This window comes from Heterodontus francisci, chromosome 16, assembly GCF_036365525.1.
Source record: "Heterodontus francisci isolate sHetFra1 chromosome 16, sHetFra1.hap1, whole genome shotgun sequence".
NCBI lineage: Eukaryota > Metazoa > Chordata > Chondrichthyes > Heterodontiformes > Heterodontidae > Heterodontus > Heterodontus francisci.
The window spans coordinates 40,147,644-40,175,592 of record NC_090386.1 but is presented as its reverse complement, the minus strand read 5'-3'; the positions used below and the strand labels follow the sequence as shown (position 1 = coordinate 40,175,592).

Here is a 27,949-nt window from a genome sequence, read left to right as displayed (position 1 = left end):
ACAATTACTGTAATTTGTGCCTGTAGACCACAAATGTGAGGCAGACACAAGGATCAGTCACCTTCCTGAGCTGTGTATAGATAATAATACTATATAACACTCAAGCCAATTCAACATGTCTCAAATGTCCAATATAAATAGTATATGTGAATCAATCCTGTGTGGGATGTCTTGAGGAAACTGATTTAGAGGATTTACTGTGCACAATAGTGCCAAGCAGCTGACAATGTTACAACAGCTAACAACATTATATCAACAACTGCCAACATTACAGAAATAGCTTGACTTAATAACAGTGTCTATTGATGTTATTCAAACACCCTCACACTGTTAGGCCCAGGGGATACTTCTTAGATAAGGGTTTTACTTGGTTGGTGCACTGCCTTTTCTTCCAATGGCCTTGATTTGAAGCCAGTAGAGACTAGTGGGATGTAAATCTCCTTTTGCTGTTGGTCGCAAGGGTACTAAGTGAAATAATCTGAAGCAAACTTAACCTAACTCCCTGCAAGCACCATACTTAACTCAAAACTGTTCATAATTCTGTTCAAATTGAAAATCTCAAATTATAGAGATTTGAAGGATGCCTGGTGTTGGGAAAAGAAAAGCTTCAGACATATATGGTAGGGAACCCTCTTCTGAGTTTGCATTTGGGGTATGGTACTGTGGCAGAGTAGACAGAATTTAACACTACATCTGGGCACGATACTGTTGATCTTGGATGTAATTCATACCATCACAGGATGCTTAAAGCTGGAAGAAAAATGTTCTATTTCCCATGTTGCCATTATTTACCTCAACGACATTAAAAATAAACTCTTAAATATGAGGAATCAAATATAAAGGACTAAAGTTTATTAATATAATTGTTCAAAACCGTTTAAACAAAACTGTTCAACCGTGAAGCTCACTCTCAGTGTAATTTGGCACATATGAATTAACAGTCTTTTCTTATTTGTTCCCAGGATGTAGGGAAGGCCACGTTTATTGCATGTATCTCCTGGACAGTTATACCAACACACAGCCCTTATTTCACAATAGAAACCATTTAAGAAGTATTGTACCTGAGCACCATGGATTGAAGAGCAAGATGAATTTTCCAAGGTCAAACAATGTAGGTTGGCCTTGTGTTGTGTACAGCAGTTTTAAAGTGTGATGCCCGATCTTGGCATTGGCAGGTGAGCATATTGACAGGGAGAGCTCGTTCCTAACACTGCTTACAAGGGCAGCATTCCATTGACTTTCATCCAGTGAATTTGACAGCGGAAACTGAACTTTAGTTCCAGATTTTTCTGAAGGTGCCAAACCTGAAAGAAAAAAGACAGCATTTTTAGTTTAGAAAATGAATTAGACTGTTCGCACAAATGGTATTACAGAGAACTTATCATGTAACTATTTAAAAGGGTCGTAGTACAGGGTTAAATGTGACCAAATTCTTTCACCATTTAATAATTGCCAGTTTTAAATACAATTAACTGTTGCCTTATAAATAAATTAGGATTGTCCCACAATTTCTTATAAATCTCACCTTTTTTTCCTTTCCAACATCATATTTATTTTATTGCTTGACCTTTAGATTCTCTCACTATGTGTCAATCAGTCCCCAGAGAGCAGGCAGGTCATTAGCTGTCAGGCTTCTGCTCTTCAGCAACTATTAAGAGGTGCATGCTGGTGAATTGTCACAACATAATTTACTTACCAACTCCTTTCCCTCCATGTGAGAAAACACCTCTCTTCTACTCGACATTTCTTCCAGCAACTTGGCCGTGCTCGAGTAACTTTCAAATGTCATATCTTGTGTCACCCCAAATTTCTGTTAACTTTCTCATGTTTTATTTCTACTGGCAGCAGCCACTGACCATCTTGCGATCTCACTTATCAAAGAAGGTAGAAAGATTCACTGGACCAGGGACTAGTGTTGAAGTCATCCTGTATGATTATTTCAAATGTAGCACCAATCAATTGATTTCCCCTTCCCTTCTATCTCACCACATGAGGATGATTGGCCCAGTCAGGTACTAATTAAACATGTTGTCTTTGGCTCAGTGGTGGCACTCCCATGTTGCAGTCAGAAGGTCATGGCTTCAGACCCCATGCCAGAAGCTTGAGCATATAACCTACTGCACTTTCAAAGGTGTCATCTCTCAGATTTAGAACAGAGGCTTCTTTTGCCCTCTTAGGTGGATGTAGAAGATCACAAGGCAGAAAATCATGAGCCAAGCACCTACTCTGATAACATCATCAGCTAAGACACAAAACTGACCAAAAGTGAACAATAGTACATTCAATTTAAAGAAAATAAATTGCTATATTTCTGGATTCTATACAAAACAACACACTTTGGGAATGTTCCAAGGCAGTGAAAGGTCTTGGGATTTAAATGATGCAAACTATCAACACGCTTGTAATTCATGGCAGAGTCTGTAATACAACAGCTTTGCCTTTAACGTAGCAAAACATGCCAAGGTGCTTCACAATATATCAACTGTTGCTTTTGCTTAGTAATATATATTTCAGACATTTCAATAAAATGTTTCAAAGCATAATGTCTTTTAGAAGTTAAGTAAACAAAATATGTGTTTTGCCTCTGTCCCCAGGCAGCTCTGAGACTGCATTGACAACAGTATCAAGGGCATAGTTAGTGCTTTGTTCAACTCAGTGACCAGGCTTTGCCCCACCAAAAACTGAGGTTGTGGCTCCAGCCATTAGGATTGACTAATGTGTTTACAAGGCCAACTTAATCACTGAAACCACAAAGGGAAAGGCATGATCTTACAAGCTGAGTTATTTATCCTCTGCTCAATGGCAAACCTCCAGGATGAAGCCACCAAGGACCTTCAAAATATGCTAACAAATTTTCTGAAGGAACTCAGCCAAATGGATGTTTAGGCCAGCTTCTACATCATTAAAGACACACTGTCCAAAATTGTGTCATATTACAAATCCAACCGTTTTCCGAAGTGGATTCAGATAGACCAGACATTGAATATGACTCAGGGCTTTGTCTTTTAAACATTAACAGTCCAGGAATTGAGCACGTTAGGGTTGCTTTAGGTTGACATGCCACTGTTTTGTCATCCTTCAAATGAGGCATCAACTCTAGAAGCATCCATCTGTTCTAGTGATTCAGGACAATTTTAAAGATCACATTGCACTATTCAAATTAAAACAGGTAGTTTTCCCAGTGGCCTGGTAAAATATACAGCCTATCAATATCAGCAATAGTAGATGTACTGGTCATTTGTGCTATTGCTGTCTGTAGGATTTTCTGTGGGCAAAATGTCTGCTGTTTTTGACCAGTAACAGTCCCCGCAGTACAAAGCAATTTGTTGTATTTGCGACATTTAGAGACATTTTTCACAGACCAGATACGTTGTTTTATTAATGAATTTTTTTTGTTCCTTATCCTCCCTGGCTTTTTCAAATTAACAGATTCTGAACTGAACACAGACATATTTTAGCCTAATCCCTATAGCATGTTGAGAAAGTTTCCAGTCGTCAGGCTGTCATCTTGAACATATCAATGAAGAGGATGAAGCAAGCTATCTGTACCAAGCTTCAAACAAGCTCATCCTAAGTATGAATGACAGGATTCTGGTCCCAGAGCCACCTACCATCCTGGGATGCAGACAGCCTCCAGCTGATGTTTACAGCCCAATAACCACCTAAGTATCTTTTCAAAAAAATAAACTCAATTTCCGATTTTTTTGTTGCTGTTATTGTCTTGACCTCTTTTATCATATCAAATTAATATAAGATCTTCATCAACTGAATGACAAATTAACCAGTAGTGTGATAAGGGCAAACTGTTTAACAGAGCAGGATGCTTGCAGTTTATTTTAATTCCACCACTGGCTCACAAGTTGAACAGAGTAGTTACTGAAAAAAATCAATCCCGAAATACTTTCTTTGCCCTTTTTTATGTTCCTTTCAAAAGAAGCCATTTCTTTTGAGACTCAGTAGAGTTCATTTGTGCAATGTCCTTGCTGGTGCACATTCCCCATATTCTGGTGTGGGTTCTCCATGTTCTGGTGTGGGTTCTCCATGTGCTGGTGTAAGTTCTCCATGTGCTGGTGTAAGTTCTCCGTGTTCTGGTGTGGTTTCCATATTCTGGTGTGGGTTCTCCATGTTCTGGTGTAAGTTCTCCATGTTCTGGTGTAAGTTTTCCATGTTCTGGTTTGGTTCTCCATATTCTGGTGTGGGTTCTCCATGTTCTGGTGTAAGTTCTCCATGGTCTGGTGTACGTTCTCCATGTTCTGGTTTGGTTCTCCATATTCTGGTGTGGGTTCTCCATGTTCTGGTGTGGGTTCTCCGTGTTCTGGTTGGGTTCTCCATGTTCTGGTGTGGGTTCTCCATGTTCTGGTGTAAGTTCTCCATGTTCTGGTGTAAGTTCTCCATGTTCTGGTTTGGTTCTCCATATTCTGGTGTGGGTTCTCCATGTTCTGGTGTAAGTTTTCCATATTCTGGTGTAAGTTCTCCGTGTTCTGGTTTGGTTCTCCATGTTCTGGTGTAAGTTCTCCATGTTCTGGTGTAAGTTCTCCATGTTCTGGTTTGGTTCTCCATATTCTGGTGTGGGTTCTCCATGTTCTGGTGTAAGTTCTCCGTGTTCTGGTTTGGTTCTCCATGTTCTGGTGTAAGTTCTCCATGTTCTGGTGTAAGTTCTCCATGTTCTGGTGTAAGTTCTCCATGTTCTGGTGTGGATTCTCCACATTCTGGTGTGTTTAATCTAGTGGTTAAGTATCCCCTTGATATATTAGTTATTCTGGTGCAGCAGATTTCAAACACTATATGTAGACAATGAAGGTCAATGTTTTCAGTGGGACTTGGGCCAATTTGGTGATGTCAAGGACAAATATAGACACGTAGACTCAGAAAAAGGGAAACATTGAAGAAAGAGTAACATGGACAGACTTGGCAAAATTGCAAATAGAAGTGAATAATCAAAATAAACAGCCATGAAGCAGCAGTGTGGTGAGACAATCGTGGAGACTGGTAAGGATTTAAAAAGACCAGGGGATAAGTGAAGTGAATATGTATGCAGACTAAAGCTCTTTTTTTTGCTTCAACAGTATAGATTAACATCAACCTCAGAAAATCCCCATCCAATCACGTATCAGTCTGAAGTTTGCTATTTCAACAGTAGCCATCCTTAAAATCTCGATAAATCTTCTTGGAGATTCTTGTATCAATATATCCCTAGTTATTGGCAGTTATAGACCATGGGACTGGATATAAACTGTTTCAAAAATCATTTCACTTGGGTTCCATGCGATCAGCGAAACTAAATGGAGGCATTTCCACCCCCACCAGGCTGAAATGAAAGCAAAATACTGAGGATGCTGGGAATCTGAAATAAAAGCAGAAAATGCTGGAAATACTCAGTAGCTCTGCCAGCATCTGTGGAGAGAGAAACAGGGTTAACATTTCAGGTCGATGAACTTTCATCAGAATTGCCAAGAAAGATCTGGAGAGTCTTTGCTGACCATGAGTTTTTGAAGCTTGCAATCCTTCACACTTGAAGGAAGAAAAAAGTTTTTTGTTAAAGCTTCGGATGAGATGAAGGATCAAACTGTGGACCAGGACAGGTTTAAGACAAAGTGAGTCGGTGCTGCTGAAGACAGAGGTTGAGAGTGTGCATGTGGCAGCATATGCCATCATCAACCTGAAATGCAAACTCAATTTCTCTCTCCACAGATGCTGCCTGACCTAATGAGTATTTCCAGCATTTTCTGTTTTTATTTCAGATTTCCAGCATCTGTAGTATTTTGCTTTTGTATTAGTGTTTAATTCACTGCCACTTCTCTTCCAGGAATACCCACCTTGAAGAAGTTCTGCTCTCCTCTCCAACTGGAGCTCTCAGTGTCTCTTTCACCTCGCTCACCTTCATTGCTTTCTATTTTCCTTCTTGTGTTAGATCAGGTTTCTACCAAAACTCACTTTCACAGCAACGTCTCCTTCCTCAGCTACTGACTCTGGCTCCAACTTATTCCACATGGATTCCAACTGAAATTTAACTCTTCGTGTTTCGGATCCACCCATGATTACAGATATCGCCTAGACATTCAGCATTCCTTGAATGGCTGTTCTTGCCACATCCTGAGATCCACACTCAACACCATGCTCCACCACATGCATACTTTCCACCTCTCTCTTCAGCAGCACTGACTCACTCTACCTCAAAGTTGTCCTGGTCTGCAATTTCATTTCATCCTTTGTCTCATCCACCACTTTAACAGAAACTTTTATTCTTCCTTTTAGGTGTGAAGGATCGCAAGCTTCAAAAACTCATGGCAACGCTCCTTCAGATCTTTCTTAAGCAGTTCTGATAAAAGGGCATCGACCTGAAACGTCAACTCTGTTCCGCTCCCACCTGATGCTGGCAGACCTGTTGAGTATTTCCAGCATTTTCTGTTTTTATTTCCGAAATTGAAGAACTGTTCTCAGGACATAAACACATAGGAACATTGGCTATTCAACCTCTCGAGCCTGCTCTGCCAGTCAATTAGATCACATCTGCTCTGTACCTCAGCTCCCTTTACATGTCTTTGCCTCAGGTCCATTCATACCCTTACCTAAAAGAAATTTGTCAATCTCAGTCTTAAGATTTCAACTGACCCAGCATCCTCAGCCATTTGAAGGAGGGAGTTCCAAATTTCCACTACTGTTTTTTTTTAAAAGGTGTTTCCTAATTTCACTGCTGAACAATTGAACAGTTGCTGAATTTGTGGTTTACTTCTGTGTACCAATATGTCTGAATAGCATGTCCATTTTGTAAATTAGACAGTTGGGCTCTCAAACTCTGAGTTACATTTAGCTTTTCACAGTCCGGTGTGAAAGTAAGACTAAGTTAAACCACCCTTGCATTTCATGACAACCCAAGCTTCTGAATTGAAAATTACTTAATATAAATTGTCCAATAAATAATTATCTTAAACAGTAACTTCCCACTTTGCTGTGTTACTTAAGTTGCCCAATTCAAATTATTGGATAATTCATATTTTTCAGCACACAAAACAGCATAAAATTATCAATGTTCTGATGAAAAGTCACAGACTTGAAACATTGGGCTGAATTTTAATTGCGTGCCGCATTCCTCGGTGGCGGGCTTTCAACTTGGCAACCTTCCGACAGGGAAGAGCCGCCGAGGAGCCCGTGATATTTTGCGCGGGAGCTCATTTAAATAGTGGGGCGGAGCAGCCACACTCAATGACATGTAGGGGCAGCCACCGCGTCCCTGGCAACAGCATCCGGTGCCACCGCGCAGGCGCCAGTGCCATCTTTAAAGGGCTTTAAGCCCTTACAATTAATTTTTAAAAGGACATTTATTAAATACAAAATTAAGTGATGGAGGGCCTTCCCCAACCTCCCCTCAATGGTCATTTAATTGCCTGAAATGACCAACAATTGATTTCTCATTACCCGAACTTTCCCCCGCAACCTTATCTTTTCCCTTCAACCCCTTCCCATCATCCCCACGTCCAATCAAAATTGTTTTCCCTGCTCCTCCACCCCTCCTGCCCTGAAAATTTTATTCCTCCCCCCCTCCCCACCAGAGTCTCACCTTGGAACTCCATGCGGAGTTCCGAAGGCGCACAAAGGCCATGCAGAGGCCATAAAATCGGCGTGGGACGGCTGCCACTTGCAGGTAAGTAAATTGTGAATATCATTAATGCTAATTTACATATGGAGATGACGGGCCCGCCGCCAGGCAGCGGGGGGTGGCCGCACCGAGGTCCCCCCGCCTCCAGTAATATGCGGCGGGCCCTTCTCGATGTCGCGGGACAAGATGGCCTCTTCCCGCAGAATTATACCGGCCCCTATGCCACGACCCACGGCGTTGAGGGGCTGCTAAAATTCAGCCTATTAACTCTGTTTCTCCCTCCACAGATGATGCCAGACCTGCTGAGTATTTCCAGCACTTTCTGTTTTATTTCAGATTTCCAGCATCCATAGTATTTTGGTTTTATTAAATTATCAAGAGTAGATCGTTGACAAACCATTGCCCGAATCACTGTCAGATTGGTGTGCCTCACCAATGTTTGCCTCTCAGGCATGGTTTTCTCTCTGGATTAGAATCAGTGAATGGTTGATAAATTGGAAGGCAGAAAGGTAGTTATCTTTGGTCATCTGTGGTCATGCTGTCAGTTCCTGAGAAGCAACCTGCTATGTTTACGCCGGGTTGCTGGATATATTGGATATGTCTGATTTATCTCAGAGCAATGCAGAGATCACACTTGTATTAAAACAACAACTGCTTTCTTTACAGAACTTACAATATCTCAGCATTAACAATGTCTTCTTCAGAACAGTCTGTGTTATCTGTAGAACATTCTAGTCTGTCTTTTTTTTAGTTTCAGTTTCAAACTCTTAAGCTCCACCCATAGGCTTAAGCAATTAAATACAGTGAACACTGATCAATGAGCAGACTAATACAATAAAACCAAGATCAATCAAATATTACACAACCAGTGGCACCATTAAAGATACCAGCCTTCCTGGGGGTCGAGATTCGCGACACTGACGAAGTTACCTTTGGTGTTGTCGCTGATGGTGAAAAACCAGATATCATGAGCAGTGATACCAGTACAACACAAGAGTAGATTTCAAGGTGTGTCTTGCAGTTTGACGACTGCCTAATCCATGTGCTAAAAAGCACAAGAACCAAAATATTGTTTGCACTATTAGTGTATGAATGAGTAACACTTTTAGTACAACAGTGTGCTGTCTGCTATTTTAATGGAGGGGTTAACCCATTTAAGATGATGGGCATTTGAATCACTGGGTCTAATTTTGATGTGGAAATCTTAGATCAGTTGTCTGTTATATACCTTATCAAACTTTCTTTTTGACTTCCATCTGATATATTATCTGTTTTATGCTGAAGCTGAAAGTTCCACAGCTGAATGGATGCTCAAGTGTTTCAATAGGAATTGGTACAAGAAAGCATTAGCAACATTTATTTAAATGTAATGGGCTTGTTAGCAAGGCAGCAAACAACAAACTGGAAGATGGAAACCATATATTTAGTTAATGAGGACATTTCACTGCAGGACTCCCACTAAGAATCTACTGAGTGTTTTCTGTTTATGTAATCTGTTCTGTTTACACCACTGGCTGAGATGTGCCAGTTTAATCTCTCTGCTGAACCACAACTAGAACAATTTATTTTCAAGCTGTTAGTTATCTGCCTTATTTATGCTATTACATAGAATTTACAGCACAGAAATAGACTTTTCAGTCCTACTGGCCTATGTTTGTGCTTATGTTCCACAGCAGCCTTTTCCCACCCTATTTCATCTAATCTACCATGTGTGTCCTTTCTATTCCTTTCTCCCTCAAGTGCTTCCCTTAAATGTATCTATGCTATTGTCTCAACTACTACATGTGATGCAAGTTCCACATTCTAACCATTTGCTGGGTTAAAGAAGTTTCTCCTGAATTCTTTATTAGATTTATTAGTGACAATATTATATTTATGGTTCCTAGTTTTGGTCTCCCCCACAAGTGGAAACATCTCCACAACTACCCTATCAAACTCCTTCATAATTTTAAACACCTCTTTTAGGTCACCCCTCAGCCTTCTTTTTTCTACAGAAATAATTCTCAGTCTGTTCAGTCTATCCTGATAGTTATAACCTTGCAGTTTTGGTATCACTCTTGTAAATCTTTTTAATCATCTTTAGTGCTTCTTGGTTATGATTGCCTATTGGTCATGATGAAGAAAAATCGGGGGTTAGGATGAATTTGTAAATCATTTTTCACCAGTTTCACATAGTTTTGCTTGAGGTCACCACATATGTCACTTTTAAATTAAGCCTACCAAAAACAATGAAACATTTAAGATTCATTTCAACTCCATGTAAATAATTTCATAAATCAAATGTGCTTCATAAATGGAGTACTTCATAGCAATTATAAGGTCAAAGAGATTCGATTCCACATTGTGCTCAGTATTTGGGTGATTTAAGCTGATTTATATTTCAAATTGATGACTTCATCACATGAACTAGAGGGGACAACTAGGCCCTATGGTGTGAGTTAACACACAATTAGAATTAAAAGGTGCAGTTTCTAGGATGACAGCAGACACCAGGTGATTGAGAAAATGCGCTGTTGTTAATTCAGCCATCTTGTACTGTCTCAATGATTGTTCCCATCAACACTCACTGATAGAAACAATTTCCAAAAAAATTAGAGACAAAATCATCTGTTTTTTGTCTGTCCAGACTATTTTGTTTGGTCAGTTTAAGGGCCACATCCGTTGGTAGGTTTATTTGATGGGCAGTGCCTGGCGCATGTGGAGGCAAATGGAGCACATGGAGAATGCGAGCATGTAATACATGTACGGCTGCCAATGTTTGAGGGATGGGATGGGATTGATGGGAGGAATGGGGATGACAAGACCAGGATGGGGATGGCATGGGAAGGATGGAATGGCATAGGATAGGGAAGGTATGGGAGGGAGGGTATGGCAAGGGAGGGTGGCATGGGAGGGGTGGATGAGATGATGGAATTGGCAGGGGCAATTATTTGATACAAATTATTATTTGAAAGCAATTCTTCGTGCTAAAAATGAAGATTCGCTAGGTTTGAATGAGAAAGTTTCCGAAAAGCTGTTAGGACCATTAAAAGAATCAGCTGGATTTTATGGGCCCCCCCGCCCCAAGGCAGGTTCGGAGGCAAGGGGGCCCACAGAATCGTGACAAGTGGCGGAAGTGGGGAGAGCGGGGAGCCCGTTGCCTCCCTGTCGCCAAGCGATATTCCTGGGGTCAGGGTAGGCCGCTGACGGCCTTCCTGCCCAGAGGCCAATTGAGGACCTTAAGTGGCCTATCAACGGCCACTAATGGCCTCTTTCATCTGCCGCTGGGATTTCTCCAGTGGTTGGCGTGGGGGCTTCCACCATAAACGAGGTGCCCTCCCTACGGGCTTGGCAGGAGGGGGGGTGGTCTCTCCTCCATGGGCCAAAGATGACCCACAAAGGACCCCGGCCAAGAAACAATGCACCTCGAGGACCCCACTCCCCCTGGACTTTGTGAACACCCCCACCCCACCTCGTCAGGGCCTTCCTCATTTACCTGAGGTCCCGGGTTCCAGCGCTGGGCCTGGGTCCAAGGCCTCTGCAGTACTGATAGCGGCCACCGCTTCCAATGACGCTGCTGATTCAGCTGAGCTGTCGGCTCTGTGATTGGCCAGCAGCTCTCGGAGGTGGGATCCCCATCTTTAAAGGGATGGGGGATCCCAGTGGCAGAGACTTTGCCTCCGGAACAACAGAGGATCGTGCTGGGGCGGACACGAAAAGGTTGAGGCGGGCTATCCCCTACCTTTTCGGCCTGGTGCGAGGAGCCATGCCTCCTGCACAAAATCTAGGCCAATACATCAGCATTGATTCTATAGACGAAGATAGTAGCAGCCTACACCCTTTAGAGTTTCTACACAGTCTAACTCCAGTGAGCATGCCATCACACAAACTTAGATTCAAGGAAGGAACAGTTATAATATTGTTATGAAACTTGAATCCTAAACAAGGACTTTGCCATGGAACAAGATTGGTTTAGGAACCTGTTTTCTTTGATGATAGATATTGAAATCATAACAGGCAACTTTCAAGGAAATTAGAGTGTTTATTCCTTGAATAATATTGAGCCTATCAGGTGTAAACCTGCCTTTTCAACTCAGTTCCCAATTAGACTTTCATTTTCTATGACTATTAACAAGTCAGAAGGTCAGATGTATGACAAAATTTGTATTTATATTCCTCGGCCTGTTTTTACACAGACAGCTTTATGTAGCTTTTTCCAAAATGAGAAATGTTAATTATGTTAATGTTTTTGATGAAATAATAATTAGAAATCCTGTATTTAAAGAAGTACTGTTGCAATAAAGATATTAATTTGACTGCATGAGTTGTGGCTGGTGCCTGTAATATCGTCGTGGGACGGCCGCCTGGTCCGGGTAACTTCATTAACACCTATTTGCATGAATCTTAGTAGGGAAATGAAGGCCCCACCACTTAGCGGCAAGGGGGGCCTCACTGAGGCCTCGCCGCTGCTGGTATTAAGCGGTGGGGCCTTCGTGGTGTTGGGGACCGTGGCGGGCCACTTCTGCAAGTATTTTACAGGCCCCTCTGCCATGACCCCCAACGTCGAGGGGCTGGTAAAATTCAGCCTACTGTGTCTGGACGTGTGATCATGTTCAGGAAGGTTTTTTTCACTTTGGTATTTTAAAAAACAGTGAGTTGGACAAGCAGCAGGCATTTTTGCTGTTTCCTTGAAACTGCTTGCTTCTCCTATTTTTGCATACAAAGTCAATCTCCCCCCAAAAAATCCAGCTATTTACAGGTATCCACGTCAAGAGAATATCCTTTTTTCAGTTTTTTTAAGAACACACTGAAGTCTAAGATTTTAGTACAAAAATGTAACAACATTTGTAACAATGAGTGGTTAGGATTTGGAATGCACTGTTTGATGGAGTGGTGGATATTGATTCAATAGTCGCTTTGAAAAGAGAATTGGATAAATACTTGAAGGAGAAAATATTGTAGGGATATGGGGAAGGAGTGGGGGAGTGGCTTGCCCTACCAAGGGGCTCGCTTCTCATTCAGTTTCCAGTTCTGCTAAAGGGTCGACATGCAAAATGTGAACCTGTCCTTTCTGTTTCCATGCGCTCATGGATCTGCTGTGTGTCTGCTGCATTTTCCAAAGAATACAACCTATTTTACCATTAACAACCCAGATCCTATTGCTCTATTTAGAAGCTTCAAATGGGTTAGTGACACCTCCTCAATATAGAACTAGCAACACACATGATATTAGAAAGAATTAACCACAAACTGTTAGTGATTAACTGAGTCAGCTGCTTTAGATGCTTCAGCTGTTTTGGATCAGTTATTTTGAACTCCATTGGCAAGTTATTTTAAGATGGACACACGGGGCTAGCTTTTGACTTGCATGAACTTTACCAATATTCCATTGACTTCATTGGAAATAAAAATCAGGAGAGATGTAAAACAGGCTGTCGATTCACCATTACCCATTTTACACTATAGTAAAAAGTCAAAATCTATCCTTTCATCTCACAATCAATTTGTACCACTTGAGAAACACCAACAATGAGGCACCTGTATGAGCATCTGTCAGGCTCCATTAAGTCTCAGATTCCTCACCATTGAGTACATAGATTACTGCTTGCGATGTTCTCGGGACTGGAATGAGTTTAGCCAATTTAGTAAGAAATATGAGGCAAAGACTGAGACAGAGACAGCCTGCTGTTGAACTTAATGGAGTCTTATTTATTCTGTTTTAATATCACTTTTTTTTGCAGTTCCCTCTGCTGGCTCATGTGTGCATGGTAGCCTCAAGTATACAATATGTACAATGCAATTCTCGTAACACTACACTGCTGTTCCTTGAATATTAAGCACATTCTGTTTTATGATCGCTTTAAGAGTGATGTTACTTTAAGAACTCAGTATGCTAATGTGCTAAGTACCAGGATGTAGTCATGTGACTAGAAGCCATAGTCACTCTGCACTGGAACACCCTAAACAAATGTTCCGAATATAGTTTGCTCTGTATTGTATATGCTAGTTCAGCTGTTAATGACACCGAGAGATCTTCAAGGAACTGGAATCCACGTACCTCATTGTATTGCTTAAGATAACACAAAGAGACTCATCATATGGTGGCAGCAGTGGTGAAAAGACAAGATATAAGCTTGAGGACCACGGGGAAAACAGCTGTGAAAGCAACCTTTTCTACAGCCAAAGCAGGGAAAGTTTAAAAGAAATACTGGCCCAAACAGTGAAAAGAAGAAAAAACTTACTTCCAGCTGTGGGAGACAGAGCACTGAACAACAGGCTGCAAATAAATTCCTGTGATTGGGTGAATCATTTTGCTGACGGTTGAGGAATCCTGGCTTAAAAAAAGCTTTGAAGTGCTTAAAAAATTGTTTTTTTTAAAGGCTCTGTGGGAGAGAGAGAAAAACGGGGAAGACCCAATTTCCCACTCAGGCGCCATTACAGGAGGCATCTGAGAAAAAAAGTACAAAAACCCCGAACACAGCAAAGTCTCCATTCATGCAGTCAAAGCTGGAAAATATCATTAAACCAGTCAAGTGTGAAGGAGATAAATAAATTCTACCAAAAAAAAGCAAAGGGATAAAATCTTGAAGTGCCTATTGAACAGTTGTGTAAACATACAAGCAAAGTGCTGAAATAAAAAAACACAGACACTATCAAGCACCTGTTACATGCCATCAAAGCAGCTAGCTTAGAAAAAAAGAATTTCTTAAAAGGAGAACAGTGCAAAGTTAATAAAATAAGTTTTAAAACAAGTTTTAAGCCACAAATAGAAAAGTCATCATAAGCACAGTGCTGAAGTCATACACATATAGCTGAACAAAGTTAAATATAGGGCAGAAAGCAAAAGAACAGAAGAATGATTTCCCAGCATGAACTGGAAGGCCATTGATATCCTATCCGAGTTCAAACTTTTTAAACAAAGAATGCAGCTATGCTTCACAGACCAAGTGATTGTAGAACCAGAGAAGCAGAACATGAAAATACTGATAGCAGTTGGAAATGAGGGGTTATACAGAATCAATATCTCTGGCTTATCTGAAGAGGACCAGAAAGATCCTGCAAAGATATGGAAAGTGCTAGAAGATCAGCCTCAGGTAAGAGTGAATTTTAGAATTCATCGGCTGGAATTCATGTCCTGCAGGCAACAGCCACAGGAATCAACAGATCAAGTCATCAGTAGATGCCATAGTAAGGACAATAAATGCAATTTTTCAGAAACTGAGCTGTCCGAGCGAATAATGGAGCTGGTGATTGTCTCATAGAAACATAGAAAATAGGAGAAAGAGTAGGCCATTCGGCCCTTCGAGCCTGCTCCACCATTCATTATGATCATGGCTGATCATCCAACTCAGTAACCTGTTCCCGCTTTCGTCCCATACCCTTTGATCCCTTTCACCCCAAGAGCTATATCTAACTCCTTCTTGAAAACATACAATGTTTTGGCCTCAACTGCTTTCTGTGATTGCGAATTCCACAGGCTCACCACTCTCTGAGTGAAGAAATTTCTCCTCATCTCAGTCCTGAAAGGTTTACCCCGTATCCTTAGACTATGACCCCTGGTTCTGGACTCCCCCCACCATCAGGAACATCCTTCCTGCATCTACCTTGTCAAGTCCTGTTAGAATTTTATAGGTTTCTATGAGATCCCCCCCTCACTCTTCTGAACTCCAGCCAATATAATCCGAACCAACTCAATCTCTCCTCATATGTCAGTCCCACTATCCCAGGAATCAGTCTGGTAAACCTTCGCTGCACTCCCTCTATAGCAAGAACATCCTTCCTCAGATAAGGAGACCAAAACTGCACACAATATTCCAGCTGTGGCCTCACCAAGGTCCTGTATAATTGCAGCAAGACATCCCTGCTCCTGTACTCGAATCCTCTCGCTATGAAGGCCAACATACCATCTGCCTTTTTTACCGCCTATTGCACCTGCAAGCTTACCTTCAGCGACTGGTGTACGAGAACACCCAGGTCTCACTGCATATTCCCCTCTCTCAGTTTATAGCCATTCAGATAATAATCTGCCTTCCTGTTTTTGCTACCAAAGTGGATAACCTCACACTTATCCACATTATACTGCATCTGCCCACTCACTCAACTTGTCCAAATCACCCTGAAGCCTCTCTGCATCCTCCTCACAACTCACCCTCCCACCCAGTTTTGTGTCATCTGCAAATTTGGAGATATTACATTTAGTTCCCTTATCTAATTCATTAATACATATTGTGAATAGCTGGGGTCCTAGCACCGATTTCTGCGGTACCCCACTAGTCACTCCCTGCCATTCGGAAAAGGCTGCGTTTGCAAACAACGCAACCACTAGGTGGCGCTGCAATGGCACATGCGCAAATGCAGCCGCTGCCACTAAAATGTCACAGTCTGCGATGTCAGGCAGCTGCCAGGACTAAAGATGGCGCTGCTCAAATAATCACACGAATGCAACCTAAACAATTTTATGTGTTTTTACTTGTAGTATACGAAACCTATCTTTGGAAAGAAAGGGGATGCTGTATGATCACTTTAAGAGTGATGCCCTTTAAGAACTCAGTATGCTAATGAGCTAAGAACCAGGATATAGTCATGTAACTAGAAGCGATAGTCACTCTGCACTGGAACACCTGAAGCAAAGGTTCTGTATATAGATTGCTCTGTATTGTATATACCAGTTTAGCTGTTAATAAATCTTCTAGAGATCTTCAAGGAACCATGTACCTCATTGTGTTGCTTAAGGTAACACAAAGAAACTCATGACACATCCGCTTTGCTCTCAAGAACCATATCAATTCTGCTCTTCAGCCACTAACAAGGTGGCTTTGTTAAAGAAAGGAAAAGAAAACTTGCATTTATAGCACCTTTCACATTCTTAGGATATCCCAAAGCAGTCTACAGCCAATGTTTTACTTTTAAAGTACAGTAATTGTAATTTTGTCCAGTAATTCTTTAACTGTTGGATCTGTTCTATTTTTAGAGTCTGCTGGGCCTCCTCTATTTTTAGAGTGCTATCCTTACAGAACCATAAGTTAACACTTAATCAGTAAGTTTTCAGGGTGATATTGAATAAAAGGCTAATTCCAAATCATTTTAAACTACAGGAATTTTTAGCATAAAAGCCATTATTAATAAAACCTTTCAATTGTATAACCTCCTTCCTGAATTTAGTGTTATTGTACACAGAGTTAAAATGATTATGCAAATTAATAAGCTGGACTGAATACTGGTGTGGCAACAGAGCAGGTTGCAAGTTTTTTTTTACAAGTCACAATATATAATTTGCATTTCACTAACTGAAAGGGCAGAATTTTCCTGCAGGCTTCAGGACCCCTAACGTTGGGACCAAATGGGGGCCCCAAGCCTGCACTTGCAGCAGGGAGACAGGCTGAGCAATCTTCATGGAGGTGGCCTCCAAACTGGACACCTCTGCCCTCACCAGGGGCTATTTAAAAATTCTTTCATGGGATGTGGATGTCGCTGGCAAGGCCCATTCCCTAATTGCTCTTGACAACTGAGTGGCTTAGTAGGCCATTTCAGAGGGCAGTTAAGAGTCAACCACATTGTTGTGGCTTGAGAGTCACATTAGGCCAGACCAGGTAAGGACATTAATGAACCAGATGGTGTTTTTATGACAATCAATGATAGTTTCATGGCACCATTACTGAGACTAGCTTTCAATTCCAGATGTGTATTAATTAATCAAATGTATTAATAAATTAAATTTAGATTCCATCATCTGCCATGGTGGGATTGGAACCAGTGTCCCCAGGGCATTAGCCTGGGCCCCTGGATTACTGGTTCAGTGACATTGATTTGATTTGATTTAGAGATACAGCACTGAAACAGGCCCTTCGGCCCACCAAGTCTGTGCCGACCATTAACCACCCATTTATACTAATCCTACACTAATCCCATATTCCCACCACATCCTCACCTGTCCCTATATTCCCCTACCACCTACCTATACTAGGGGCAATTTATAATGGCCAATTTACCTATCAACCTGCAAGTCTTTTGGCTGTGGGAGGAAACCGGAGCACCCGGCGAAAACCCACGCGGTCACAGGGAGAACTTGCAAACTCCACACAGGCAGTACCCAGAACTGAACCCGGGTCGCTGGAGCTGTGAGGCTGCGGTGCTAACCACTGCGCCACTATGCCGCCCCATCTACGTCACCATCTCCAGCTCTGGAGCCTTGGCAGGTCTACAGGGAGCGGTGGGCAGGTTGGAGAGTGCGAGGGCACCTGGAGGCGTAAATCTAAATGAAAATTTCAGAGGGGCCAAGCTGGCAGGCCGCTGAAAACAGAGGGGAAACCCCTCCTGTGGAAGCATTTGGGCCGCAGCTGTGGCATTTCCTGACAGCGGTCCCCTCTTTGGGGCATCGAGCCTCTGGCTCCTCAGTCTGCCACAGGCTGGCTGTCTCTATGAAGCTGGCGGCCTCCGCATGTGGTGAGGGACTGTTTTGCTACCGGGCAGTACCCCAAAATTGTGCCTAATTGGGGCCTTAAGTATGTAAATTGTCTGCCTGCCTCCATGCAGAGGGCAGATGATCTGCTACCCAGGTCACCCCTGGGAAACTTCCCCGGCAACGGGAATGCCTCGGGGAGCCATCCTGATGCAGCTCCCCTTTATTTTCCTGACCAGCAACCCCCCGCTCCCCCCCTCCCACCTCACCCCCAAGCCTGTCTCAATGGGGCTGGGAAAATACAGCCCAAAGGCCGAAAAACATATTGTGCGATATTAGGAATTAAAACTCTAAAGCATTCATCTAAAATTTCTCTGTCTGCTTTTAAGTAAGACAGGCAATGAAGGAATCACTTCGAATGCGCTTACAGATTTGTTACCAATATTATTGTGTGATTTCAGTTCAATGCTCTTATGTCTTCTAGATCAGACTTTTTATACAGTTTACAGTGACAAGATGGCTTCCCATCGATGAAACTGTATCGCGTTGTCAGAATTGAATTCAGGCAAACTAAGTGGCCTCCCATATCTTTGGCTTCATCCTAACTGTAGTCAGTGCCAAGCAAAATTTGAAAAACTCTAATAGACTACCTGGAAACTTGTCAAGCATAATTTTCAATCCTTTTAATGTTGATAGACATCTGACTGCATTGTTCTTTGTTCGCAAAACTCAATCCTTTTTACCCCCCATTAGTAACTGTGGTTAAAAACTTGAAACTGATTGCACAGAACAATATTTCTGCACTACCAAGATTAAACAGAGTAGCTAGCAGACAAGCCAGCAACACAATCAACAGCACAGAAAAGGGTTATTTTGTACACTACCTGTAGATTTAGACATGAAACCTTGATTCTTGACTTGTACATCTTCCAGAATTTGTATTTTAGACTTTATAACTGAAAATGATTGCATTTAATGGCCGCATTAAAAGTGCAATCCAAAAAGAAGTCATTTAGCCCAACTGGTCTATGCCAGTCTTTATACGACCACTTCAACTGGCAGCAGGCTGCTTAGCAGGTAGATTGTCTTTTTTCATAGCAGAACAAAAGTAGGTGTATCCTTCATTGCCTATCTTATTGAAAAGCAGACAGAGGAATTTTAGATGAATGCTTTAGAGTTTTTATTTCCAATATCGCACAATATGTTTTTAGGACCTTGGGCTGTATTTTCCCAGCCCCATTGAGACAGGCTTGGGGGTGAGGCGGTGGTTGGGGGGAGGAGTCAGGAAAATAAAGGGGAGCTGCATCCCTGATGCATTCCTGCTGCTGGGGACGTTTCCCACGGGTGACATGGGTAGCAGATCGTCGGCCCTCTGCATGGAGGCAGGCAGACCATTTACTTACTTAAGCTCCCAATTAGGGACAATTTTGTGGTACCGCCCAACAGCAAAGCAGTCCCCCACCACATGCAGAGGCCACCAGCTTCATAGAGACAGCCAGCCTGTGGCAGACTGAGGAGCCATGTAATGTGACTAGAAAGTGCCAAAAGACTATTTGATTGTGTGTAGCACTGCCCTGCAGATTAATTAACATTAGCAAATGTTTGGGAACAGCTTTATTAACAGTGAATCTGAAAAAATCTGTGCAGATCCTAAGTTTCAAATTAATCTCAATCCTCACCCATAGTAATTAGCCCTTCAATACGGAAACTGGCAATTTTGTTCAAAATGCTATTATATACAATGAGCAAAATCTTGTTTTGGAGTGAGATTTTCACCTTGTGCTGTGTTTTGAGCAAATTGAACCAACTCTTTAGCGAGAAGTTCACAATTTCTTTGCATAAATGGTCCTCTTCTCCAAGCAATGAGCCTTGCCGGACGGGAGCATGAGTCAGAGATAGGACTGGAATGATACAGCCTGGATTCTCCAGCCTTGGTTCCTGTCTGATGAGGCTGAATGGTGGGAGTGGAAGTAGGGGGGGTTGGGGGGGGGGTCGTTGTGTGCACATGAGAACTCTTCACTCATAGCTCCCTCAGAACCTTCCTAATATACAACATAAAATGTCAGACTAGCAGAACTGATGGAACTGGTCATCATGGGTTGGAAATTGCTGTGAGCAAATATAGTACAAATGCTTATCAGACTCCCCTCTCTGCTACTTTATTCAATGACTTAACCCATTTAAAGGAATTTGAGGCACATTACATGTTCTACTTAATATCACTGACAGTCATTATAATAATAATCTGCAATAGTCTGTCTTTCAGATGATAATTTATACCGATCCCCAGCTGCTGTCTCAGGTGGACACAAAACATCCCTGGCACCATTTGAAAGAGCCTGGGGACTTCTTCCAGTGTCCTGCCCCTTATTTATCCAGCAATCAACATCACTAAAATAGATGATCTGGTCTCTTCACATTGCTGTTTGTGTGAGCTTACTGTGTGCAAACTGGTTGCTGTATTTCCCTATGTCACAACAGTGGCGACACTTCAGAAGTACTTCAATGACTGTCCTGGGGTAAGTTTCCTTTCTTTAATTTCTAAGTTTATAATATATGAAAAACCGGCTCACAAAATACGGTAAATTGTGTTTGAATACATCTGTGTTCCCTTTATCTCCAATACAGTCACTTCCTACCTGTTTCCACAATGAGGGAGATCCTGTTCTCTGCCAGCTGATAGCCCCCATCAGTGAAACGCACGGTGATGGTGAAACGATTTCCCCGTCTTACAATCAGCTGGGCGAAACCGAAATCGGCTGTCCTGTGCGCTTTGTTATTTGATTCACACTGCAAATCTGTAGCTGCCATTTCCAAAGCTGTGAAGGAGCCAAGAGGAGACGGTTACAGTAAGGGAATCCACAACCTTGATCAGGTTATTTTTAATTTCCGTTTTACAAATCACAAAACAAATATTATTCCATCCGCTTCATTTCAGTGCAAAATAACAATTTCTAGTAATCTAAAATGCAATAAATTGGGTCAGTAAGATCAAACGTTTCAGAATATTAAAATCTAAAGAGTTTTATCGTTACTTTTCACAACTTCAGAACTTTTTGTAGAACTAAACTTAAGAAAAAGCTCTGATGCCCTCCCCATGCATTATGTCATGTAGTTCTGCCACGACAACATCTTCATTCATTCAGTTCGGCAGGTTTGCTCAATCCTTCTGAAGTTTCACCTCGTGCCATGTTCTCTCTGCGGTATGTTTTCTGCTGTTCTCACACCGAGCGCTCTCTGCTCCTACTTTGGATTTTCACTGTCCAGTTTGCAAACTTTTATAGTCAATCCAACACGTCACACCAAAGCTTCTCGGAAATCGGAAGATTAACAAACCCACGAAGTGACATATGCACATTAATGGGTCGCTGAGGTGATGAATAAGTTTTTATTTTAGAAGAGCTCCCTCTGGGGGTACAGATCCACTGGCCACACCAGGGGAATAAAACCCATCAAATACTGAGAACCCTTGAGTTGCTTAATCATTCATGTCCAGCATTCTACATTCGGTGGAAATGTATTTTAATCACATTTTTAATCAAATGAAATGCAATGTTTTAAACATGATTTAAAATCACAAGTTTTAATGAGGTGGTGATGGATGCCAAGTCCAACATTTAAAACAGTACTCAAAGAACAGAAAGAAGATATGGAGAGAAAGCAGGGAAATGTGTAAAATCAGCCCTCATGGGGAACCTAAATTCAAAGGAGGGGGTTGTACAACTGGAGTGGAGGCTGTGTACCTAATTTGTGCGGCACCAAATTTCACAGCATATATCATAAAAGTAAATGTCAAACTTGGCTATCATCCTGTGCAAACTCCTCATACCTTCAATTTGAGTATTGCTGAAAACAGACATTTTGTTAAAGCTTTTTGTCTTGCACTCATCAGGACAATCTGAAAGAATACCAATGTAACAAATTTATACTGTATGAGAAGAGAGTGCTGATTGGTTGGCAAGTTGACTCTGATTGGTAGAAGTGTTAAATCTTCAGTTGCCACGCAATGGATGCAGTTGATCCCATGCAGAATAGCACAATTTTAGAGAGATGTTCTGGCAACACTCTCAGGTCAGTTGTCTACACATCTTTAGCAGTTTCTACTGAAATCCATCACTTTTTATTCATGTCTGGTTTTTCATTAAATGATCAAGCAGGGGAAGATATAGCCCTCAAGGATAAGTATTTCAGTAATGCAATAAACATTTTTTTAAAAAACAAAGCGCGACTTGCTTATTTGGTTTCAGCTGTGGCTCAGTTGGTAGCATGCCTCTGAGTCAGAAGATTGTGTGTTCATGTCCCACTCCAGGACTTGAGCATAAAAATCAAGGCTGACATCCAAGTACAGTATTAAAGGACTGCTAAACTATCGGAGGTGCTGTCTTTTAGATGAGACATTAAACTGAGACACTGGTCACTCAGGTGGAAGAAAAGCAGAAGAGCTATCCCCAGTGTCCCGGAAAATGTTAATCCCTCAAATAACATCAAAAAAACAGATTATCTGGTTATTACATTGTTGTGTGCAAATAGGCTGCTGAGTTTCCTGCATTACAACAGCGACTACACTTCAGAAGTACTTCATTGGCTGTAAACGCTTTGGGACATCCTGAGGTAATGAAAGGTGTGATATAAATGTAAACATTTCTTCATACACTATTCTTCAACAGGAAGGGAACACTTCAGTGCTAACACATGTGATATAAAAACAAATTATTTGTCTGAGTTAAGACTCAATCACAAAATTGAGCCCATCATTTCGGACAGACAATAAGTGTTACTCATCTCATCTGTTTAGAAGTTAAAGCCATCAAAAGTTGAAACTTGTATAACTGGGAGAAGTAAACTAAAAAAAAATAAGCATGAAGGAATCATCTGAGGCAAGACTTTTCAAAGAACCATGACTGTTTATTTTTACTCCTGTTTCATTGGTAAATGAAATAAATGCGTCAGAAATAAAACTATTTAGCACATCTGGTTTCCCTTGAACTGTGCATAATGTTTCAGTGTTTACGCAACATACTGCATAGGGTATCAGATGTTCAATAAAAGATGACTGTCGTAATGCTCACTTGTGCTATTTAGTGATTGTATTTGCTTTAACAGAAATGTAAACGTTCGAGTGCATTATTAACCATTAAATCCATTTTATAAGAGAGGTGAGTTATATATGATACACAGCAGTAAGTAAAATATATTTTTATTTTCTGTGCATTGAGAATATTCACTGTTATACTAAGTGTACTACAGGCCTCCAAACAGTCAGGGCGAAATGTCAGAGAGGAGTAAAAATAATAGGGTAATAATAGTAGAGGGTTTCAACTTTCACAATATCAACTGGGATAGTCTTAGAGCAAAAGGCTTAAAGGGGGCAGAATTCTTAAAGTGCAACCAAGAGAGCTTTTTAAGCCAGCAATTAGAAAGTCCAACAAGAGAAGGGTGGTACTGGATCTAATCTTAGAGAATGAAGCTGGACAAGTGGTAGAAGTATCAGTGGGGGAGCATTTCGGGGATAGTGACCCGATAGTGACTCTCTAAGATTTAAGGTATTTATGGAAAAGGACAAAGATGGACCGGAAATAAAGGTATTGAATTGGGGAAAGGCCGATTTCAAGATGATAAAACAGGATCTGGCCAAAGTGGACTGGGAGCAGCTACTTGTAGGAAAGTCTACATCAGACCAGTGGGAGTCATTCAAAAATAAAATAGTGAAAGTTCAGGGCCAACATGTTCCCGTAAAGGTGACGGGTAGGATCAATAAGTCCAGGGAACCCGGGATGTCAAACGATATAGAGGATTGGATCAGGAAAAAAAAGGAGGCTTATGGTAGATTCAGAGCACTGAAAACAGCAGAGGTCCAAAAGGAGTATAGAAAGTGCAGGGGGTACTTAAAAAGTAATTATGAGAGTGAAGAAGGGGCATGAAAAAGTACTGGCGGGCAAGATAAAGGAAAATCCCAAGGTGTTTTATAAGTATATCAAGGGCAAGAGGATAACCAAGGAAAGAGTAGGGCCCATGAAGGAGCAAAGTGACAATCTGTGTGTGGAGCCGGAGGATATAGGTGAGGTTTTAAATGATTACTTTTCATCTGTGTTCACTATGGAGAAGAATGATGTAGGTGTAGAGATCAAGGAGGGGGATTGTGAAATACTTGAACAAATTAGCATTGAAAGGGAGGAGTTATTAGTGGTTTTAGCGGGCTTAAAGTGGATAAATCCCCAGGCCCAGATAAGATGTATCCCAGGCTGCTATGTGAGGCAAGGGAGGAGATTGCAGGGGCTCTGACGCAAATTTTCAAATCCTCTCTGGCCACAGGAGAAGTGCCAGAGGACTGGAGGACAACAAATGTGGTACCATTATTCAAGAAGGGTAAAATGGATAAACCAGGTAATTATGGGCGGCTGAGTCTAACATCAGTGGTAGGGAAACTATTGGAAAAAATTCTGAGGGACAGGATTAATCTCCACTTGGAAAGGAAGGGATTAATCAAGGATAGTCAGCATGGCTTTGTCAGGGGGAGATCATGTCTAATAAATTTGATTTAATTTTTCGAGGAGAAGACTAGGTGTGTAGATGAGGGTAAAGCAGTTGATGTAGTCTACATGGACTTCAGTAAGGCTTTTGAGAAGGTCCAGAATGGGAGATTGGTTAAGAAGGTAAGAGCCCATGGGATCCAGGACAATTTGGCAAATTGGATCCAAAATTGGCTTAGTGGCAGGAGGCAGAGGGTGATGGTTGAGGGTTGTTTTTGCGATTGAAATCCTGTGACCAGTGTTGTACTGCAGGGATCGGTGCTGGGACCCTTGCTGTTTGTAGTGTACATTAATGATTTAGACGTGAATATAGGAGGTATGATCAGTAAGTTCGCAGATGACACGAAAATTGGTGGTGTCGTAAATAGTGAGGAGGAAAGCTTTAGATTACAGGACAATGTAGATGGGCGTAGCAGTGACAAATCCTGAGAAGTGTGAGGTGATGCATTTTGGGAGGACTAACAAGGCAATGGAATATACAATGGATGGTAGGACCCTAGGAAGTACAGAGGGTCAGAGGGACCTTGGTGTACTTGTCCATAGATCACTTAAGGCAGCAGCACAGGTAGATAAGGTGGTTAGGAAGGCGTATGGGATACTTGCCTTTATTAGCCGAGGCATAGAATATAAGGGCAGGAAGGTTATGATGGAGCTGTATAAAACGCTAGTTAGGCCACAGCTGGAGTACTGTGTACAGTTCTGGTCGCCACACTATAGGAAGGATGTGATTTCACTGGAGAGGGAGCAGAGAAGATTCACCAGGATGTTGCCTGGACTGGAGCATTTCAGATATGAAGAGAGACTGGATAGGCTGGAGTTGATTTCCTTAGAGTGGAGAAGGCTGAGGGGGAACCTGATTGGGGTACATAAAATTATGAGGTGCATAGATAGGTTAGATAGGAAGAAACTTATTTCCTTAGCGGAGGTGTCAATAACCAGGGGGCATAGATTTAAGGTAAGGGGCAGAAGGTTTAGAGGGGATTTGAGGAAAATATTTTTCGCCCAGAGGGTGGTTGGAATCTGGAACACACTGCCTGAAGGGGTGGTAGAGGCAGAAAACCTCACAGCATTTATGAAATATTTAGATGAGCACTTGAAATGCCATAGCATACAAGGCTACTGGCCAAGTGCTGGAAAATGGGATTGGAATAGACAGCCTTGATGGCTGGCGTGGACGTGGTGGGCCGAAGGGCCTGTTTCTGTGCTGTATAACCCTATGACTCTATGACCTTTTTAGTTCAGAACAACCGTTGACTATAGAGAATACAATGGGCATAGTTTTGACTGTGCAATAGTGTAAAATGGGTAATGGACTGAATTCTATAAGCATGGCCAAAGAGCCGTTGCGATTCCAAGTGCAGCGGCTCATTTAAATTGCCGGGTGCACTACCCCCCAATTGCGTGAAGGGGGCAGGGTGTCCGCCTTGGTAATGGTGCCATTTTTAATGGGCTGTTGGCCCTATCAGCAAATTTAAATATTTAAAGTTAAATGGCATTAAAAAATTAAATACCTTTCTTTTGTCCCTCTACCACCAGCCCAATAACAATTAAATTTATTAGTTGCCCTTTACCCGCCAAAAACACTTACCTTTACCATTTGACCTTCCCCCCCCCCAACAACTGTACAAACTTTAAAATATAACTCTTCTGTCAGGCAAACCTCACCTACCAAGACTGAGGCACACATTATTTCACCACATGGAACATTAAAATGTAAAAAATTGCAATCTCTGACTGGAAGTACATTTGCATAATACAAGACAATGTGGAAACAAAGGAAGCCAGTCCCTGTTTCTCCAATACACAGACGTGGTCAAACCAGTTACAGTCACATGTCCAGCTGGCTGGAGCTTTTGGATTTGAACTCCCAAAAAAGGGATCAAGAGAACGCTCTGTGCTCATGGACTAAGAACAACTCCTCTCCTGCCTACTGTTTGCCTGCCCATCTCTTGGGAAACTGAAACCATTGAAGACACGTAAACTCAGAGAGAAAAAAAGTTGCCTACGTAAACAAGGTTTAAGACTAATACTGGGCCCCAACGAAACGCAAGACCATATCTTCAATCAAGGACGACAGCAAGCTCGAGAAACAGTAACAAGGTATTGCCTCAAACTGTTCGACTTATCTTTTCTTCTGCTCTTTTCTGTCCCTATTTTTGCATGTTTATATCGCAAGCGCATGCTAACATGGGTGCGCCGTATATCCATAGGTGTTAACTGTATTAGAGTTTAAGTTTAAGGTTTAATAAATTTCATCTTCCTTCTTTAAACCACAGCAAGCCCATTTGTGCTCATTTCTTTGCCTGATAATTGGAAAGTTGTGAACAAGGATTCACAAAGGGGAAGCTCAAAACACAGTGGGCTGAATTTTATTGGGGCCCCTTTGAACTTGGCAGCATGCCCGCATTCGCCGGCCGCTGCCAAGCGCCCCCGATATTAATTGCGGGTGCTCATTTCCATAGAAGCCATGAGCCACCCCCCATATTATGTAGGGAGAGGCGGGACATTCGGTGCAGCGAGACCTTTGTCAGCTGTGCCGCAGCTGCTGGGGCCCTATTTTAAGCGCTGCAGTACCTGCTTCCTGACAACTGTCAAAGAAATACTTACCTGACTGCTGAAGAGTGGGGCTGCTGTCAGTCTGGCAGCAAAGCAGTAAGTGCTGCAGAAATCCAGCAAGTCAGGCAGCATCTGTGGAGAGAGAAGCAGAGTTAACTTGTCCAACTTCACAGACCTGAAAGTTAACTCTGCTTCTCTCTCCACAGATGCTGCCTGACCTGCTGAGTGACCCCAGCACTTTCCGCTTTGCTGCCACATACTTACCCTGCTGTGTCCCAGTGTCCTGTAATGTTGTGATCCTCTTCTCCCACTCAAGTGTAACATTCCTTCTCGTAGGCGTGCCGCACCTGGGTGAATAATCGTAAATTTGCACAATCCAGGACGTGAGACTTAAATAGACCATAAAAGGTATTAGAGGTTTACAGAGGACATACTGACACAAATGGGAATGCACGGGTGTCACAGCAATGTAAATACGTCTTTCACTAAATGTTCCTCACCAACATGTGTGTCCTTTTCTCTGTGGGAATGATGTGTGCCAGCATGGAGCGCCAATGTCACATCCCTTTGCACCGTTGGCCCTTTAGGAGAGCCAATGTATGCAGTAACATCGTTGCCATGCCACCATTACTCATGAGCGTCTCCATGGATGCAGTGACATGGACATTGGCTCAGTCAGCTGCTGGTTCTAATGGTTTATACAGGGATGCTGCAGATGTGGACTGGTGCACAGCAGGTGAGCGAGGGTGATGTGTGGCTTGCAGAGCTCATGTCGGTTCCTATGGAGCAGACAGCCTTTGTCTGATAAGCCACTGCTGTACATCCCTACCTCACTGCTAGCCCTGCATGCAGAGCCTGGTGCCATCTGCCTTCCCATGTGTCTTTCAT

General features: G+C 42.1%; 1 protein-coding gene across 1 annotated transcript in view; it reads right to left on the bottom strand.

Annotated features, from left to right (window-relative positions):
- Positions 1–21,339, bottom strand: part of LOC137378063 (protein-glutamine gamma-glutamyltransferase 2-like) — a 101,022-nt gene extending 79,683 nt beyond the window's left edge. Inside the window, exons 1-3 of the mRNA XM_068048126.1 lie at positions 21,157–21,339; positions 20,615–20,794; positions 1,062–1,304 (exon numbers count right to left, since the gene is read on the bottom strand). Of these exons, the coding sequence (XP_067904227.1) occupies positions 1,062–1,304; positions 20,615–20,794; positions 21,157–21,166 (433 nt within the window). The 5' untranslated portion in view covers positions 21,167–21,339. The remainder of the gene's footprint in view (positions 1–1,061; positions 1,305–20,614; positions 20,795–21,156) is intronic.
- Positions 21,340–27,949: the final 6,610 nt, after the last annotated feature.